This window comes from Erinaceus europaeus, chromosome 14 (genome assembly GCF_950295315.1).
Source record: "Erinaceus europaeus chromosome 14, mEriEur2.1, whole genome shotgun sequence".
Classification (NCBI taxonomy): Eukaryota; Metazoa; Chordata; class Mammalia; order Eulipotyphla; family Erinaceidae; genus Erinaceus; species Erinaceus europaeus.
This window is the reverse complement of record NC_080175.1, coordinates 76,017,052-76,033,498: the sequence shown is the minus strand read 5'-3', so window position 1 is coordinate 76,033,498 and position 16,447 is coordinate 76,017,052. Positions and strand designations below refer to the sequence as shown.

General features: G+C 43.6%; 1 protein-coding gene across 2 annotated transcripts; it reads left to right on the top strand.

Annotated features, from left to right (window-relative positions):
- The first annotated feature begins 1,140 nt into the window (after nucleotides 1–1,140).
- DNAJC19 (DnaJ heat shock protein family (Hsp40) member C19) lies at nucleotides 1,141–8,421 on the top strand. 2 transcript variants are annotated; one of them, XM_060172023.1, is made up of 7 exons: nucleotides 1,141–1,308; nucleotides 2,614–2,694; nucleotides 3,755–3,806; nucleotides 3,904–3,977; nucleotides 5,449–5,528; nucleotides 6,126–6,196; nucleotides 8,262–8,421. In XM_060172023.1, the coding sequence occupies exons 1-7, from the start codon at nucleotides 1,306–1,308 to the stop codon at nucleotides 8,330–8,332; spliced, it is 432 nt and encodes a 143-aa protein (XP_060028006.1). In that variant the 5' UTR covers nucleotides 1,141–1,305; the 3' UTR covers nucleotides 8,333–8,421. The 2 variants fall into 2 exon arrangements, with proteins under 2 accessions (XP_060028006.1, XP_007518358.2); XM_007518296.3 differs by lacking the exon at nucleotides 2,614–2,694.
- The last annotated feature ends 8,026 nt before the right edge of the window (nucleotides 8,422–16,447 follow it).

Below are 16,447 nucleotides of genomic sequence, written 5' to 3'. Positions count from 1 at the left end.
TTTTCATTTATCAGTGATTTACCAATGGTTTCCAAATATAATTACAAGGATATAGTTCATTTTGTCTTCAGTTTATGGGGGGGGGGGAGGTCAGTGGATTATGGTATAGTTAATTTTTCCCCTTTATAAAGGGAGGTCAATGGTTTACAATACAGTTATGGACAAAGATGCAACCTCTCATCTCCCTATAGTATGTGTCTGCAAGACTCTCTCAACCAAATTCCATTTCCACCATCATACACTAGGAGCCCAGAGCTCACTCACTCCATCTCTTTCCCTTCATCCCCAGAGTCCTTTGATTTAGTATCACACACCAAACCCAGTATATATTTTCCCTTAGTGATGTGTATTCCCATACTGCCCTAGCTTCTTAGGTTTCACCTGTAAGATCATTTGGCATTTTTCTTTCTTTCTGGCATACACCACTCAACCTGAAAACTCCAAGTTCCGTCCAAGACATGGCAAAAGAGAAGATGAAATCATCAGCTACATAGCATTCTGCTGTGTATAAATAAACACCACAAACTTTCTTTTTTAAATTTTTAATATTTATTCATTTACTTTCCTTTTTGTTGCCCTTGTTGTTTTATTGTTTTAGTTATTGTTGTTGGATAGGACAGAGAGAAATGGAGAGAAGAGGGGAAGACAGAGAGGGGGAGAGAAAGATAGACACCTGCAGACCTGCTTCACCGGCAGGTGGGGAGCCAGGGGCTCGAACCGGGATCCTTCCAAGGGTCCTTGCGCTTTGCGCCACGCGCGCTTAACCAGCTGCGCTACCGCCCGACTCCCAACACCACACTTTCTTAGTCACTTATCTGTCAATGGGCAACTGAGTTGCTTTAAATGCCAACTCCATTTTATTTCGATCCTGCAAATATCACACTGTAAGCCCTCCACGACCCGACTCCATTACGTTTCTCCTTTCAGGCACTCCCATATTCAGAGCAAGGTTGCCCTAGAACCGCTCGGGTCCCTGTAAATTAGAGCTCTTCCCCGCAGCCACCGGCGAACACCCGACGCCCAGAGCCAAGGGCAAAGCCCGCCAGGCAACGACCCGCCCACCCGCCGTCCAATCCCAGCTCTGCTCCCGGGGTCACGGCTCCCGCGACCTTCGGCTTCCCGCTTTTACGACAGTTTTCATCTTCCGTCCTAATTTGCGGCGGCGCTACCGTAAGTCCTGGGCGCCCGAGCCCGGCGGTTTTTGCCCGCCGGTGGCGGCCTCGTAGTTTCCCGGCGAGGCGTGTGGCCGCTCGGGGCTGGGATGAACCGCGCTGTCGGCGGAGGCCGGGCAGCCGAGCTGGAGCCATGGTGAGTGCGACCTTCGGTGTCTCCCCGCCCCGAGCGCCGCGGGAGTCGGGGCTGACCGCCCGCCCCCGGGGCCACGGGCCTCGCTGCCTGCGGTTCGAGGGGCGCCGTCCCGGGAGCCCCTTCCTCGCAGCCCAGCCTCTGACCTGGGGACGTGTGAGCGCCCTTCCTTCCGCCTGAGCACACCTGCGCGGGACCTCCTCTCGCACTCTTTAAGCTTCATTTCATTTGGCCGGACAGAAATTGAGAGAGAAGGGAGGTGGGGAGCGAGAGAGCTAGAGCGACGCCGGGTGCGGGTGCGGGTGCGGGTGCGGGTGGTGGCGCGCCTGGTTGAGCGCACAGGTTACGATGTGCAGGGACCCGGGTTCGAGTCCCCGTCCCCACCTGCAGAGGGAAGCTTTGCAAGTGGTGAAGCGGGGCTGCAGGTGTCTCTGTCTCTTTCTCCTTCTGTCTCTCCCTTCCCCTTATGATTTTTGGCTGTCTCTGTCCAGTAAATAAAGATAATAGAGGGAGACTTGCAGCCCTGCTTCACTGCCCAGGAAGCTTTCCCCATGCAGGTGGGGAGCCGGGCTCGAACCCGCGTCCTTGCACATTGTAACCTGTGCGCTCCACCAGGTGCACACGGCTCCCTCTGCCCCTTTCATACTGCAGGGCAGCGACTGCTCGCGGAGAGCCCTCTGCCGTGGCCAGAGCTGGGAGAGTAAGAAAAGCTGGGCTATTGGAATCGGTTTTTTGCTAATACAGTGAACTCGCTTTTTTTTTTTCTTTTTTCTTTTTTAATTTTCTTTTTCTTTTCTTTTTTAATTTTCTTTTTCTTTTCTTTTTTAATTTTTTATTATCTTTATTTATTGGATAGAGACAGTCAGAAATAGAGAGGGGAGGGAGGGATAGAGAGGGTGAAAGACACCTGCAGACCTGCTCCACCACCCGCAAAGCTTCCTCCTGCAGGTGGGGACCAGGGGCTCGAACCTGGGTCCTTGTGCATTGTCCCCTGTGCACTCAACCAGGTGCGCCAGTACCCGGCCCCGGTGAACTCGCTTTCTGTCGTTGATTCACATAGGTGAAAGGTTTGGCGGGATCAGATTGAACTGTTTGTTCAGAAACTACATAAGAACCTGCCTACTGAATCAATGTCTGAGCACAGAAATCATATGGCAAGGAGCCGTTGACATATATATATCCTCCAGCAATATATACATATATATATATTTACACGTATACTGTACCTCCAGCGTTATTGCTGGGGCTAGGTGCAGGCACTACAAATCCACTGCTCCTTGAGGCTAATTTTTGCATTTTATTGGATAGGACAGAGAGAAATTGAGAGGGAGAGAGAAAAATAGACACCTGCAGGCCTGCTTCACCACTTGTGAAGTGACCCTTCTGCAGGTAGGGACCTGGGGCTCGAACCCATATCCTTGCGCTTCATACTATGTGTGCTTAACCCAGTGTGCTACTGCCAGGCCCCCTCAATTATGATTATTTTATGCTAACAGGGCTATTGCTGGGGCTTAGTGCTGGCACTATGAGTCTATTAATCTCACCGGCTATTTTTCCATTTTTCTCTCTCTCTCATTATATTTGACAGGACAGAGAAATCGAGAGGGAAGGGGCATAGGGAGGGAGGGAGGGAGACACCTGCAGACCTGCTGCCCCCTGTAACAGTTGCTGTCAACAGGATTTTCTCTGCTTTTGTCTGGTGCTTACTCGGGCTCTCAGTGACAGAGGCTTCTGGATATATCTGGACTTGTCATCTTAGGTGGAGCAGGGTTCTCCAAGGAGGAGAAACTACCTGCCTCTACTCCTGTAAAAGTCACTGAGCAAAGACTCCGGACCTTTCCAGTAAATGCATCTATCTGATGGGAAAAGTCTTGGTCATTGTAAAGGCGCATCTGGCAGAATATTTTCACCCTAGAAGATACCATTTTGTTGGGGGGGGGGGTCTGCTTAGGGAAGACAACCCCTTCCCCTGCACCCTAGCAAGGAGAATAAATGGCCAAAAGCAGGCAGAGGCGCCTCTCACACCAAGCACTACCTCCCTGCCACACACACACACACTCACACGGCCTGACTGCAAGGCCATGAAATACAGATGTCTGCAGATGTGAACACCTGAAGACAAAGACTAGAGCACCTCACTTCAGGGTCCCGTGTTCCCCAAAAGCAAATATAGAAGTTGGGAGATAAGAAGCTCAGGACCCTGTTCCCACCCCCTTCTGTCCTAAAACACGACTGTCTCTTTGTGGTTCTTCCAAGTTGAAGACTTTGTCTAAGAGCCTCAGAATGTAGGTTGGAGGGGGCCTTCCCTGTTCCCTCTCATTCCCCGTCTACAATTTCTCCCTTGGAAATGAGACTTGTGATGAGTGGGGGTGAGAGAATGAGCACAAAAGGGAAGGGGAGGGAATGGGCTTAGAGAGCTAACCCTTTGGCTCTGTTTGCCACCGGCCAGGCGAGCACAGTGGTAGCAGTTGGACTGACCATTGCAGCTGCAGGATTTGCAGGTGTGTCCTTGGGGTTTTTGTGTGTTTGTTTTGGGGGGAGGTAGCAGTAGGGACAATTGGAGACTTATTTCTTACTCTGCTGCTGTTCTGTTTCTAGGTCGCTATGTTTTGCAAGCCATGAAGCATGTGGAGCCTCAAGTAAAACAAGTTTTTCAAAGTCTACCGAAATCTGTAAGACTCACTTAAGCATTTTTTAAAATATTTATTTATTTACTGCCCCCCCCCCCGGTTTTTAAAGATTTTATTTATTTATTAATGAGAAACAGGAAGAGAGAGAAAGAGTCAGACATCACTTTGGTACATATGCTGCCGGGGATTGAACTCGGGACCTCATGCTTGAGAGTCCAATGCTTTTATCCACTGTGCCACCTCCCGGACCACTATTTACTCCCTATTGTTGCCCTTATTGTTTTTTTGTTGTAGTTATTATTGTTATTCATATTGTCATTGTTGGATAGGACAGAGAGAAATGGAGAGAGGAGGGGAAGACAGAGGGGGAGAGAAAGCTGGACACCTGCAGACCTGCTTCACTGCTTGTGAAGCGACTCCCCTGCAGGTGGGGAGCCGGGGGCTCGAACCGGGATCCTTACACAGATCCTTGCGCTTCACACTACCTGCACTTAACCCGCTGCGCTACTGCCTGACTCCCAAGCATTTTTTTTGTTTGTTTGTTTCTTTGCTGCCTGTATATGAAACCTAGAACCAACTTGAAGTAGAGTAAATTTCAGGAAAATACACTTTTTTTTTTTTTGCTTCCAGGGTTATTGCTGGGGCTCAGTGCCTGCACTATAAACCCACTGCTCCTGGTAGCCACTTTTTTTTTTTTTTTTTGGATAAGACAAAGAAAAATTGAGAGGAAAGGGGGAAATAGGGAGAAAGACACCTCCAGATCTCCTTCACCACTTGTGAAGCTCCCCCCACCCCGCAGGTGGGGAGCCGGAGGCTCGAACATAGATCCTTGCGCTTTGTATAATGTGCACTTAACCCGGTGTGCCACTGCCTGGCCCCCCAAAATACATGAAGTTATAAGTCACTATTTGGCAGGGCCCTTCTCTGGCTTTTCAGAAGGAGAACTTGACCCTGGTACTGATGCCCATCATGTTATTTGTGGCAGAATTAGGGTGGAGATGTCAACAGTTCTATTGGAAGTTATCACTTGATTGTTCAGTTCCTATAAATTTCAGCATTGCCTGTCCACAGTCTTGTCCTCTTATCTGTTCTGCATCAGAAGCATATGGGGCTTTGTGCTCTTGAGTGATCCATTCTTGCCGTGTGACCTTGGGTTGCCTCATGATCCTTGAGTAGCACTGCAGTTAACAGGCGACAGTGTAACTGAATGTGATGATCATATCTTCTCTCTGGGTATAGTTCAGAATTTGACTAACAGCCTATTGAGCGTAGGATTTCTAACAACAAAGTTGGAGGACCTGGCTTTGAGTCATTATTGTGTTTTCAAGAGTTTAGGTTGCCTGGAGTAAAAAAGAAAAAAAAATAACAGTGTGTAGTGATCATTAAAATATGTTACTACTTATAAAGCCATCTTGATGTTGTGGTTAGACTTTTAAGTTCTTTGAAATGCCTTTGTTTCTCTAGGAAATCAGCTTTCACTCTATTCTAACAACTGATGCACTCCCTCTTTCAGGCCTTCAGTGGTGGCTATTACAGAGGTGGGTTTGAACCCAAAATGACAAAGCGGGAAGCAGCACTAATACTAGGTGTAAGGTAAATATAACTTCACATCTATGCACAAACGTAGTAAAGAGTCTGTGCCAGATACCCAAACTTGTTATTTTCAATAAAAATAGCTATTGTAATATCATCACGTTTAACTTGATACAAATTTTTGTTTGATACGCCTTTTTTTTCTTAGTTAAGTTTTCTAATTTGGAATATTCACCTTCCTTGTATTAGGAAAGAGGCCCCAAACACATTTCTTTTAAAAAAAAAAAAAAAAATTATTCTCTTTTGTTGCCCTTGTTTTATTGTTGTAGTTATTATTGTTGTTGTTGGATAGGACAGAGAGAAATGGAGAGAGGAGGGGAAGACAAAGAGGGGCAGAGAAAGACAGACACCTGCAGACCTGCTTCACCACTTGTGAAGCGACCCCCCCTTCAGGTGGGGAGCCAGGGGCTTGAACTGGGATCCTTACGCTGGTCCTTGTGCTTTGCGCCACGTGCGCTTAACCCGCTGTGCTATCACCGACTCCCCAAACACATTTTCATACTCTGTTTACTTGGTCCAGCTCCCCAATAACTGTAGCCCTTCTGATGTGGAAGTAGGCTGAAGTAAGCAATCCTTCCTTTCTCCTTTTTAAATTAGCCCTACTGCCAACAAAGGGAAAATAAGAGAAGCTCATCGTCGAATCATGCTTTTAAATCACCCAGATAAAGGTAAGTAGTTAATAGATTCTTTTCGTACGTGTTGGAGTGACTGATACTAAAAAATGGTTTCACATCTAATTCTCGAGTTAGAAAAGCCTAAGGCTGTATGTGAGGGTTGTCTCCTGGTCTGGATTCCTTTGATTTGGTGTTTAAAAAAAAAAAAAATCAGGAGGTCGGAGAAACAGCCCAAAGCAGTTAGGATGGGTGTGTGACTTTACCATACATACCACCAGCTACAAGCCCAGCACCACATGAGAAGGGCCAGGCAGGTGGGGAGTCACTGTCACTATGATTTTCTCTCTTGTTTATTTGAATGGAAAAGCCGCCGGTCCTGCACACTGACATCATGTGCAGGACCCCAGCTCTGAAAATAAAATTAAATAAATAAATAGTGTACTTCTAGAATGCTGAGCAGATCTTAGAATTTGGAAATAGTAACAAGCATTAACAATGCCTTGAATGGGGACTGGTGGGGGACTGGGCTAAGTGCACATAGCACTGTGGGTAAGAACAGTGCTTTGAGATCTCCAACTATGATTAAATGTGACCTCTGATAAGTATAGGCACTGCTAATGACTACTGTTTGGTGGATGGCCCACATTTCCTTTTTTAAAGATATTAACAAAATATAGAAGGGGAGAGAACCAGAGCACCATTCCAGCATATGGAGTGTCAAGGATCAAATATGGGACCTCATGCTTCCAAACTGAGCTCCTGTGCCATCTTCTGGCATCCCAGATGGCCTATAATCTTAAAAGACTGGAGTTTTCACTAAATGAACTTAAGAAATGTAATTTTCCCTTACCCATTTGGATCTTTGAACTAGAGGTTACTTCAAGAAAGCTATAGGATAGGGGCCAGGCGGTGGTGCACCCGGTTGAGCACACATTACAGTGCACAAGCACCCAGGTTCGAGCCCCTGGTCTCCACCTGCGGGGGGCGGGGGAAGCTTCTGGAGTGGTGAAGCAGTGTTGCAGGTATCTTGTCTGTCTCTCTCCCTCTCTATCTCCCCCCTCTCAATTTCTGACTGTCTATCCAATAAATAAAAATACATTGGGGAAAAAAAAGAAAACTATGGGATGTATTTCTTAGTTTCCAGTATACTTGTAGGCAGCCTTAGCTGTGTTGAAAGCAAATGTTTCCTTGGAATATCAAAATAAAGACCACAAAAAACAAAGTTCAGGTTCCAGTGCCCTTCAGAGTAGGCTTTAAAATAAGAGATTTTTATTTTTGGTAAATTGTAACTATTTGCATCAGACTGCTTAGCCTGGTATTAACTGGGGGGCGTGCAGTTTACTAGGTCTAGGGCAGAGCTCATACATTTCTATTCCCGTCAAGGTTTCTATTGCTAATTTCCTATAGGTGGTCCTGAGGCCACCTGTAGGAAGGATGGTGCTTCTGGACTAAGGGCCACACTCTGAGAATCACTGCCCCAGCATGTTTGTAGGAAAGCAGCTATGATACCACAAAGGGAGAAAGAAATCTATGAAGGACAGGAGAAGCAACTAGAGCCAAGTGTGTCTTCCCGACATAAGTCAGGAGTCTAAACCTAGAGAGGTTTTCATCGACACAGTGCGTAATAGGTTGGTACTCATTTGTAACCTGTAGTCGTTGTGTATAGGTAGCTTACACTATTGTATAGTCACAATTTAATGTGTTTTAAGATTTATTTCCACGAAAGAGACCAAAGAACTGCTTAGCTCTGGCACGTGGTGGACCCAATGCCTGAACGTGGGGCTTTGAGACTCTGGGCATGAGTCTGGTTTGTTACTGCTAGCCCCGAGTCCTCCACCCACACAAGTATTTTTTTTAAATCCGGTAACAGTGTTAAGTTTTTGAAAAACATGCTGTTTTCATGAATGTGTGCCTCATATTTAACTACCTGACTCCCCATTGGTCAGATAAACTACTATGTATTTGGTGATATGGTTACAATGTTGGTTTTTTTTTTTTTAAAGCAAAATAGCATTTCTGCTTTTATCCCTCAAGTAAGGATAGAGATTCTCGAAACAAGGGACTAGGTTTTCACTAAGAACCTGTGAATCATAACTATTCCTTTTCTCTCTTTCTGTAGGAGGATCTCCTTATATAGCAGCCAAAATCAATGAAGCTAAAGATTTACTAGAAGGTCAAGCTAAAAAATGAAGTACATGTGTGATGAAACTTAAATTCTTAATAGTTTATGCATATATATACCTTTTTTAAATAATAAAATGCCTCAATACTACAATTTTTGATGACTAAGCAAAAAATAAGTCCAGGTCTTGGCTTTTTTTTTTTTTGGTCTAAATTTAAGGATTTTAAATCTAATCATTTGTAAATCAACATTTGGAGATGACTACTCAGTAATTATGGACGCATACATAGGGAAGCAATGTTGTTCATTACTCATTGGATGATTTGCTACTTCAGCAAAGAGTGAACATGATAGTCTGCTTGCAGAGGACCACAAGCCTAATGGGAGATTGATACAGGTAATTAAAATACAGTGTGACAAATACTGTGACGTCGTTAGCAGGTGTGGACACTCATTGGGAGAGGGCTGGGGAGATAACATAATGGTTCTGCAAAAGACTGTCTTGCCTGAAGCTCTGGGGTCCCAGGTTCAATCCTCAGCATCACCATAAGCCAGAACTAGTCTCTGTGTCTTTCTCATAAACAAACAAACAAACAAAATAACTCATTAGAAAAAGTGCTGTACTAAGCACACACAGACTGGCCTAAGTTCTTAGAGCCATAACAGTGAATTTAGCTGCTGTGCCCATGGAGCCTCTCCAACAGCCACAACTCATTAAAAATTTGAAATAGGGAGTCAGGCAGTAGTGCAGCAGGTTAAGCGTAGGTGGCGTAAAGCGCAAGGACCGGCATAAGGATCCTGGTTCGAGCCCCCAGCTCCCCACCTGCAGGAAGTATCACTTCACAGGTGGTGAAGCAGGTCTGCAGGCATCTCTCCCCCTCTCTGTCTTCCTATTCTCTCTCCATTTCTCTCTATCCTATCTAACAATGATGACATCACTAACAACAACAGTAATTACAACAACAAAAAACAAGGGCAACAAAAGGGAAAATAAATTTTAAAAAATTTGAATTTAGCAACAGTGTTGACCTAAGAAATTGTACATGATCTTACTGGCCATTCAGATTTCACACATCCAAAATACAATAAACAGTACAGTATACTAAAAGTTTAGAATACAGGTCTTGTTTTTAGTCTAGAAAGATCTATATTCAGCTAGAAACTCAGTTTACAAGTGAGGCTGTTTTAACATAATCTAAGGATTTGCATTTGTCATAACTCAGCACAATCACAGTCAGCAGCCAAAATGCCCTTACTGTCTATAAACAGCCCAGAGGACAGAAGTACCTGGCCCAGGCACTTTGTGGCACAGCATGGGGGACGGGGAGCACGCCAGTGCTGTGGGGTCCTGCATCGTTAAGATAGTTGATGGCTGGTTATGGAACAGTGGAATCACACGTATGAGGCCTTAGTGCTACTGAAATAATAAACTGGGAGCCATGGAATTGCTCATGTGCTTGGCCCAGTGCTGCAAAGTAGCTTGAAATTTATGCACTGGTTTATTTGACATCTGAAGGCAACTGGCATTAAATATATCAGGATTCAAGCAGAGGACCTGCTCTAATCATCTGAGGTAATCTGGCTACCATTAGGATTGTTTGGTATCTTTAGTTAAAAGATGGTGAATTGTATTCCCTACCATCTTAGTTTTCGGAAATCACTAGAGATAATTGAGACAGTTTAACGTCAAAATACTGGTGGTAATTTACATCCAGCCTTAGGTAAATTTAGGGGTGCTCTGAAGTTGGGGTGTTATCAGGATACGTGTTCTTTTGGTTGACTTTTCCATGGCTTGGTCTGTTTAAAATAATAGTTTGCCATACCAGCTTTAGGCAGCCCATGGGCTTATAGAAGTAGGGATATGTGGCAGCATACTTGACTTGTTATTTGAAGTAGTTAGGTTCTGTAAAGTTGCTGTGATTTATTCCCAGGAGAAACGGGTTCCTGTGAGCCTCATGTTTTTGTCAGCCAAACTGCGTGTAACAGTTTCATGTGTTTCATTTGAAGACATCTGATTTTGTAATACTGACTCAACGTTAAACTCAGCCAATAGTAGTGGAACTTGTGCTGCTAGTAACACCACAGCCACCTTTCATGTTGGAACATTAGGCAGCATGCCACTGAAATTTGGAGTCAAAAAAGTCACTAATAAAAAAAAAAAATCACTAATAAATTAAAGCATAAAAACATGAAAAACCTAACACTCCATGGATCACAAAAATGATACCCTGCCCACAGCATAAAATCTGGAAACGTGGGAATATTCCTTTAAGGAGTTATCACATGGGGGCTGGGTGGTGGCGCAACTGGTTAGTGCACATCATCGCCATGCATGAATCTCCCACTTCCTACCTGCAGGGGAACACTTGATGAGAGGTGAAGCGGGGCTGCAGGTGTCTTTCTCTCCTATCTCCCCACAATTTCTCTGTCCTGTCAAAAATAGGAAAATAAGGCTGCTGGGAGTGATGGATTTGTAGTGCAGGCACTGAGCCCCAGTGATAACTTTGGTGGCAGAAAGAAAGTTTTCAGATGGTTGAATTTTTTTAAAAAGCTGCTTTCTTAAAAATGACCAGGAAAGGACCTCAAATGTTACAAATTTTAGCATGGTGAATTCATAAGAAAGCTGCTGGGAGTATCCATTGTTTTGGGGTTACTAATCTTGTGTTCTGGACTAAGCAAACATCCAGAAATATTTTATGAACAAGAGCTTAAAGTATTGATGTATCAACCAGAAACTTAAAATTAAGTCAAGACCAAGTGCCTTACAGTGTAATTCATGGATCAGATTCAAATGCTCAGACCATCACCAACTTAAACTTCACTGTGGCTTCTTTCCCTCTTGAAAAAGTCAACCTGGGACTGAAGCATGCACAAGACCCCAGCTCTTAAAAATCAGTGCTGAACAGTGGCACATGCAGTTAAGCACACATAGTACTATGCTCAAAGACCCAGGTTTGAGACCCCACTCCCCACCTGTAGCGGGGACATTTAACAAGGGGTGAAGCAGGTCTGCAGGTGTCTTTCTCCCTCTAGATCTCCCTCCCCTCTCAATTTCTCTATCCTATTAAAATGGGGGGAGGGGAAGGATACCAGGAGCGGCGGACTTATGCTGGCAGAGCCCCCGGGATAAGTGATGGCAAAGTTAATAATTTAAAAGTACAAACAGTGGTATATTACATTATAAGCTATCTTTCCCAAAAGAATTCCTACTCTATTAAGTCTATCTTCTGTGAGAACTTTAAACCATTGTATTGATGCAGTATGACCTTTAAAAAGATAAGAACCAGTGAAGCACTTGGGCACATGAGACTGAATGACAGATTGAACTCGGGCCTTAAAGTTCAGTGACCTACTCCTGCACCAATTCTCCGGCACTGCTGATTATTTTTAAATATTTATTTATTGAATAGGGGCAGATAAATCAAGAGGGAGGGGGAGAGAGAGACCTGCAGACCTTACCTGCTCATGAAACTGTCCTCTATAGATGGGGGCTGGGGGGTTGAGCCCAGGTCCTAGTACGGACCTTGACCAGGTACACCACCACTCAGTCCCTGGAGTAGTCTGTAACGGGTCTTTATCTCTCCCATTTTTTTGTGGTTGCAAAATACTTGTGTAATGTTCATTTTAGTGACAACTTACCATATGCTGGTTAGACTTTAACCTGTATTTCAATAGCCTAGTCACTATTGTTAAGTGCATTTACAGGCGAAGAAATTCTACAGCAGGGGCCAGGCAGTGGTGCACCTGGTTAAGCGCTCCCATTCTAGCGCACAAGAACCCAGGTTCAAGCCCCTGGCAGGGCTGCAGGTTTCTGTCTGTCTCCCTGTCTCCGTCTCCTCTTCTCTCAATTTCTCTCTATCCAATAACAAATGAATAAAAACAATAAAATAATAAAAAGATTGAAAACTATATTAAGAAAAAAATTCTAGAGTAACTTGTCAGAAGCAGCATGCTGAGACTTCTTTTACCAGAGCACTGCTCAGCTCTGACTTCAGATGGTGCTCAGGGCAGAATCTGGGACCTGGGAGCCTCAGGCATGAGTCTGTTTGCATAACCAATATGCTATCTCCCTGGCCCAAGACTATTCTTAAACCCAAGGTAGCATGTTACTAACCTCTTCACCCTTTTTATCAGTTAGGTCCTTACAGAAATGAAGGGCAAGTGTGAATGAACACAGCACTAGAGGACAGAAGGTGCAGGAGTTGAGTCAGACTTGGAGCAAGCCATGTTCCTGGTGAGAGGGAAAACTGGTCAACTTGAGAAGTGAGAATTACTCCAAACATTATAATCTAGGAAATGAAGCCAAAGCAATCCATTTCCAGTTACTGGGTTAATAAAATTGTATTTAAACCCTAGGTGTCTTCAGCAATTTACTGTGTTCAGTTTGTTTTTCAGTTGCTTTGTGGAGTTCCTTCCTAATTCAGTCTTAATGTGATCTGGTAGAGAAGTTTCAGTGTCTGACTTAAGCCCTTTGGCTTTCACTAGTATCTGAGTTGACATAGATTAATCCTATTCTATAAAAACTGCTTTGCTGGTGACAGTGATAGAATATGAGGTGGTATTTTTTACTACTTCAGTTTTAAGCAATTCTCCTTCCCATGTTTGAAACTATAACTATAGAAAGTTTTATCTAGGAAGTCCAGGGCCCGGCAGTGGCACACCTAGTTAAGTGCACACATTATAGTGCACAAGGACCCAGGTTCAAGCCCCTGATCCCCACCTGCAGAGGAAAAGCTTCACAAGTGGTGAAACAGGGCTGCAGGTGTCTCCCTCCCCTTCCCATATCAAACTATGTCTCTATCCAATAATAAAAATTAAAGAAAAAAAGAGGCTCGGGCGGTAGTGCAGTGGGTTAAGTGCACATGGCACGAAGGGCAAGGACCAGTGGAAGGATCCCAGTTTGAGCCCCTGGCTTCCCACCAGCAAGGGGGTCACTTCATGAGCAGTGAAACAGGTCTGCTGGTGTCTATCTTTCCCCGTCTTCTCTTCCTGTCTCTCATTTCTCTCTGTCCTATCCAACAACAACTACAATAAAAAGGGCAACAAAAGGGAAAGTTAATAAAAAGAAATCAGTCTAGTTGTGTAGATGACGGGCACTGCCAAACCCTACACCAAGAACCGAGATACATGTGTAAGTAGACGGTGTGCATCTCAGTCCATACTTACAGGTCTGTTTCATGGGTGCCGGGGGTGGAGCATGGCACTTGCCATCTCTAAGCTTTGTGCACTACCACTACTCTACCCTCCTGGCTCTCCTCTGCTATTACTTTGTACTAAATAGAATAAAACGGCCAGGAAGGCAGCTCAGTGTGTTTGAACAGTCATTGCATGCCTGTGGTTTCAAGTTTGAACCCTGGCGCGATGATGTCTTTCAATAAAAGTCAACACATTTAAAAAATTAATTACAACAAATGTGCAGAAGGCAACTAGAAGCAAAATCACTGAAAATTATAAGCCCCACTCCCACCCCCCCAAAAAAAAACCACTTTGTATGAGACAGAGATATTGAGAGGGGAGGGGCAGCATTACTTCATTATTCACAAAGCTCTTCCCCACCGCCCACAGATAGGGACTGGGGGGTTTGAACCCAGGTCCTTTTGCATTGTGTGTTCAACCCAGCAAAATAAATAAAAATAAAAATGCACTATTACATTGACTAGTAGGTACTGCCACTTTGGTGGGTCCAAGGCCAACTTCTGATAAGTTCCTATGGTTTAACCTAACTGGTGTATCTGAATGAGCAGTTAAGCACAGATCTGAATTACTACCAGCTGCCAATTTTAAATATACCAGACTATCCTTAAACAATCCCTGAATTAAAATTCAAATGCCATCATAATTATAGATTACAAGTGGTTTCTATTCATTCAAGCCCTCATCTTAATACTAAGAACTAGTTTTATTCATTTAATTTACTTATTGGAGACAGAAATTGTGAGGGATGGGGAAGATAGTGAGGAAGACAGAGATGGCTTCACCACTTGTGAAGCTCTCCCCTGCAGGTGAGGACTTGGGGCTTGAAACTTGATCCTTAAGTGTTGGAGCATGTGCACTCAACCAGGTGCACCACCACCTAGCCTCCAAGAAGTAGTTTTAAAATAAGGACTAGAAAAATCTACTGGTACCATTGTAATAGGGAAAAGGATCAAACCATATAGCAAAGGTAGATTTGACTGAAACTTTAGTGCTGTTTGGAATTTTGGCAGACCTTAAGATTTAGCCTAAAAATCTTAGTCTAGAAATTCCAAGTATAAAAGTAGTTAGCCATTTCTGTCATTCCATTATCTTCCAGTCTTCAAATATAGAACTTAGTATTATATATAGTCCACTTTCCACTTATCTGTCCTATGCTTACTCTGGGCACAGCCTTGGAAACTGATTTCCTCAGAAAAATAAAGCACAAGAATGGTAGTTTCCTAATTTAGCAGCAATGTTCAGTTAGCATATCAACTTTTTTTTTTTTTGCCTCCAGGGTTATCACTAGGGCTCAGTGCCTGCACTACTGAGAATCCACTGCTCCTGGAAGCCATTTTCCCCATTTTGTTGCCCTTGTTGATGCTATTTGAGAGAGAGGAGGGGAAGACAGAGAGGGAGAGGCAGACAGACACCTGTAGACCTGCTTCACTGCTTGTGAAATGACCTCCTTGCAGGTGGGGAGCTGGGGGCTTAAACCGGGATGATTGTGCCGATCCCTGTGCTTTGAGCCACGTGTGCTTAACCTGCTGCGCTACCACCCAACCCCCAGCATAGGAACTTTTGAGAGACCCTCCTTTGGTTGAGCAGTAGACAGCAGCAAACAATAGCTATTAAAATACCTGTAACTTAGTGTAAAGGTTCTATCAGTATTTTTTTCTTTTCGTACATTCGTAAAACCTACATTTAAGCGACCGTCCCCTAGCCCAGTCTTAAGCAGTGTCAGTTTCCTGAACCCAGCAGTATCATGTGCTTTCTCTCTCAGCTTCATATACAAATGGCGAAAGACATACATGACACTTTGCATGAAAGGTTCAGCTCATAGGTTTAAAAATAAGATGATAAACCCAAGAATCCTGTAAGATTATCAGAGTTTCAGGAAAAGCAAATCACATAAGCTAATGCTTAATTCAGTGTGACACTATAACATGTACTAAACTATTTCAGCTGCATGTGACCTTTGAATAGACGCCACAAGTGTGTATGTTTAGTGTATGGTGAAAAATTCTACGGCACCATCTTACACTAGGAGGCATTAAGACAGGCTTCCTTCTCAAGTCTGGAAGACTAACTACTTCAATCAATACTGATTACTTTGGGGAAATGGGCCTTTCCTTCTCAGTCATATGCTATTTACAAAAACAAACAAAAAACACATACACAGAAAAGCAGGGAAGTGAGCCTACCTAGAGAAGACACTGGGTTTTTTTAGTCATTTGCAAATTACTCATTCTTAATACTAAGTACCTAGGGTACAGTTACTAATAACAGAACTGCTTAGGGTATGCTCACTTTTAAAGATGGCTTTGTGTTTCTCATTGAAACAATATGGAAAACTGACTAGATTCAATCTATTCTACATGGGGAAATTAATTATTTTTTATTATTTTCTACCTATAATTTTGAAAATTCTCATACCTTATACCTCATACATATAACCAATTATTGAAGAGCTAAGAATAAAAACAACAATTTTACTTATTTTCAATTTTGGAAAAAAACATTTATGATTAATTTTTTAACTTTTAAAAATTATCTTTATTTATTGGGTAGAGACAGTCAGGAATTGAGAGGGAAGGGAATGGTAAGAGAGGGAGACATACACCTGCAGCCCTGCTTCACCGCTTGTGAAGCTTTCCTCCTGCAGGTGGGGACCAGAGGCTTGAACCTGGGTCCCTGTGCATTGTAATGTACTCAACCAGGTGCACCACCACCTGGTCCCTTATAGATTATTTTTTTAAATCAGATTAACTTACTTGATACTGTTATTCAATGTGCAAGTATTGTACTTTCACACCAAAATTCAGAAGTTTTTAGTTGCCATATTTTAAGAAAGCACTTAATACCATCAGTACTAATCTCAATCATATAAAACTGAGAATGAGAATTCTATGTACCCAGCAAATACTACCTTTAACTATGCTCTGAATTCACCTTATAACAATTAAAATCACAGCATTCCTTTTGCACATCATGTTTGGATGCCAAAG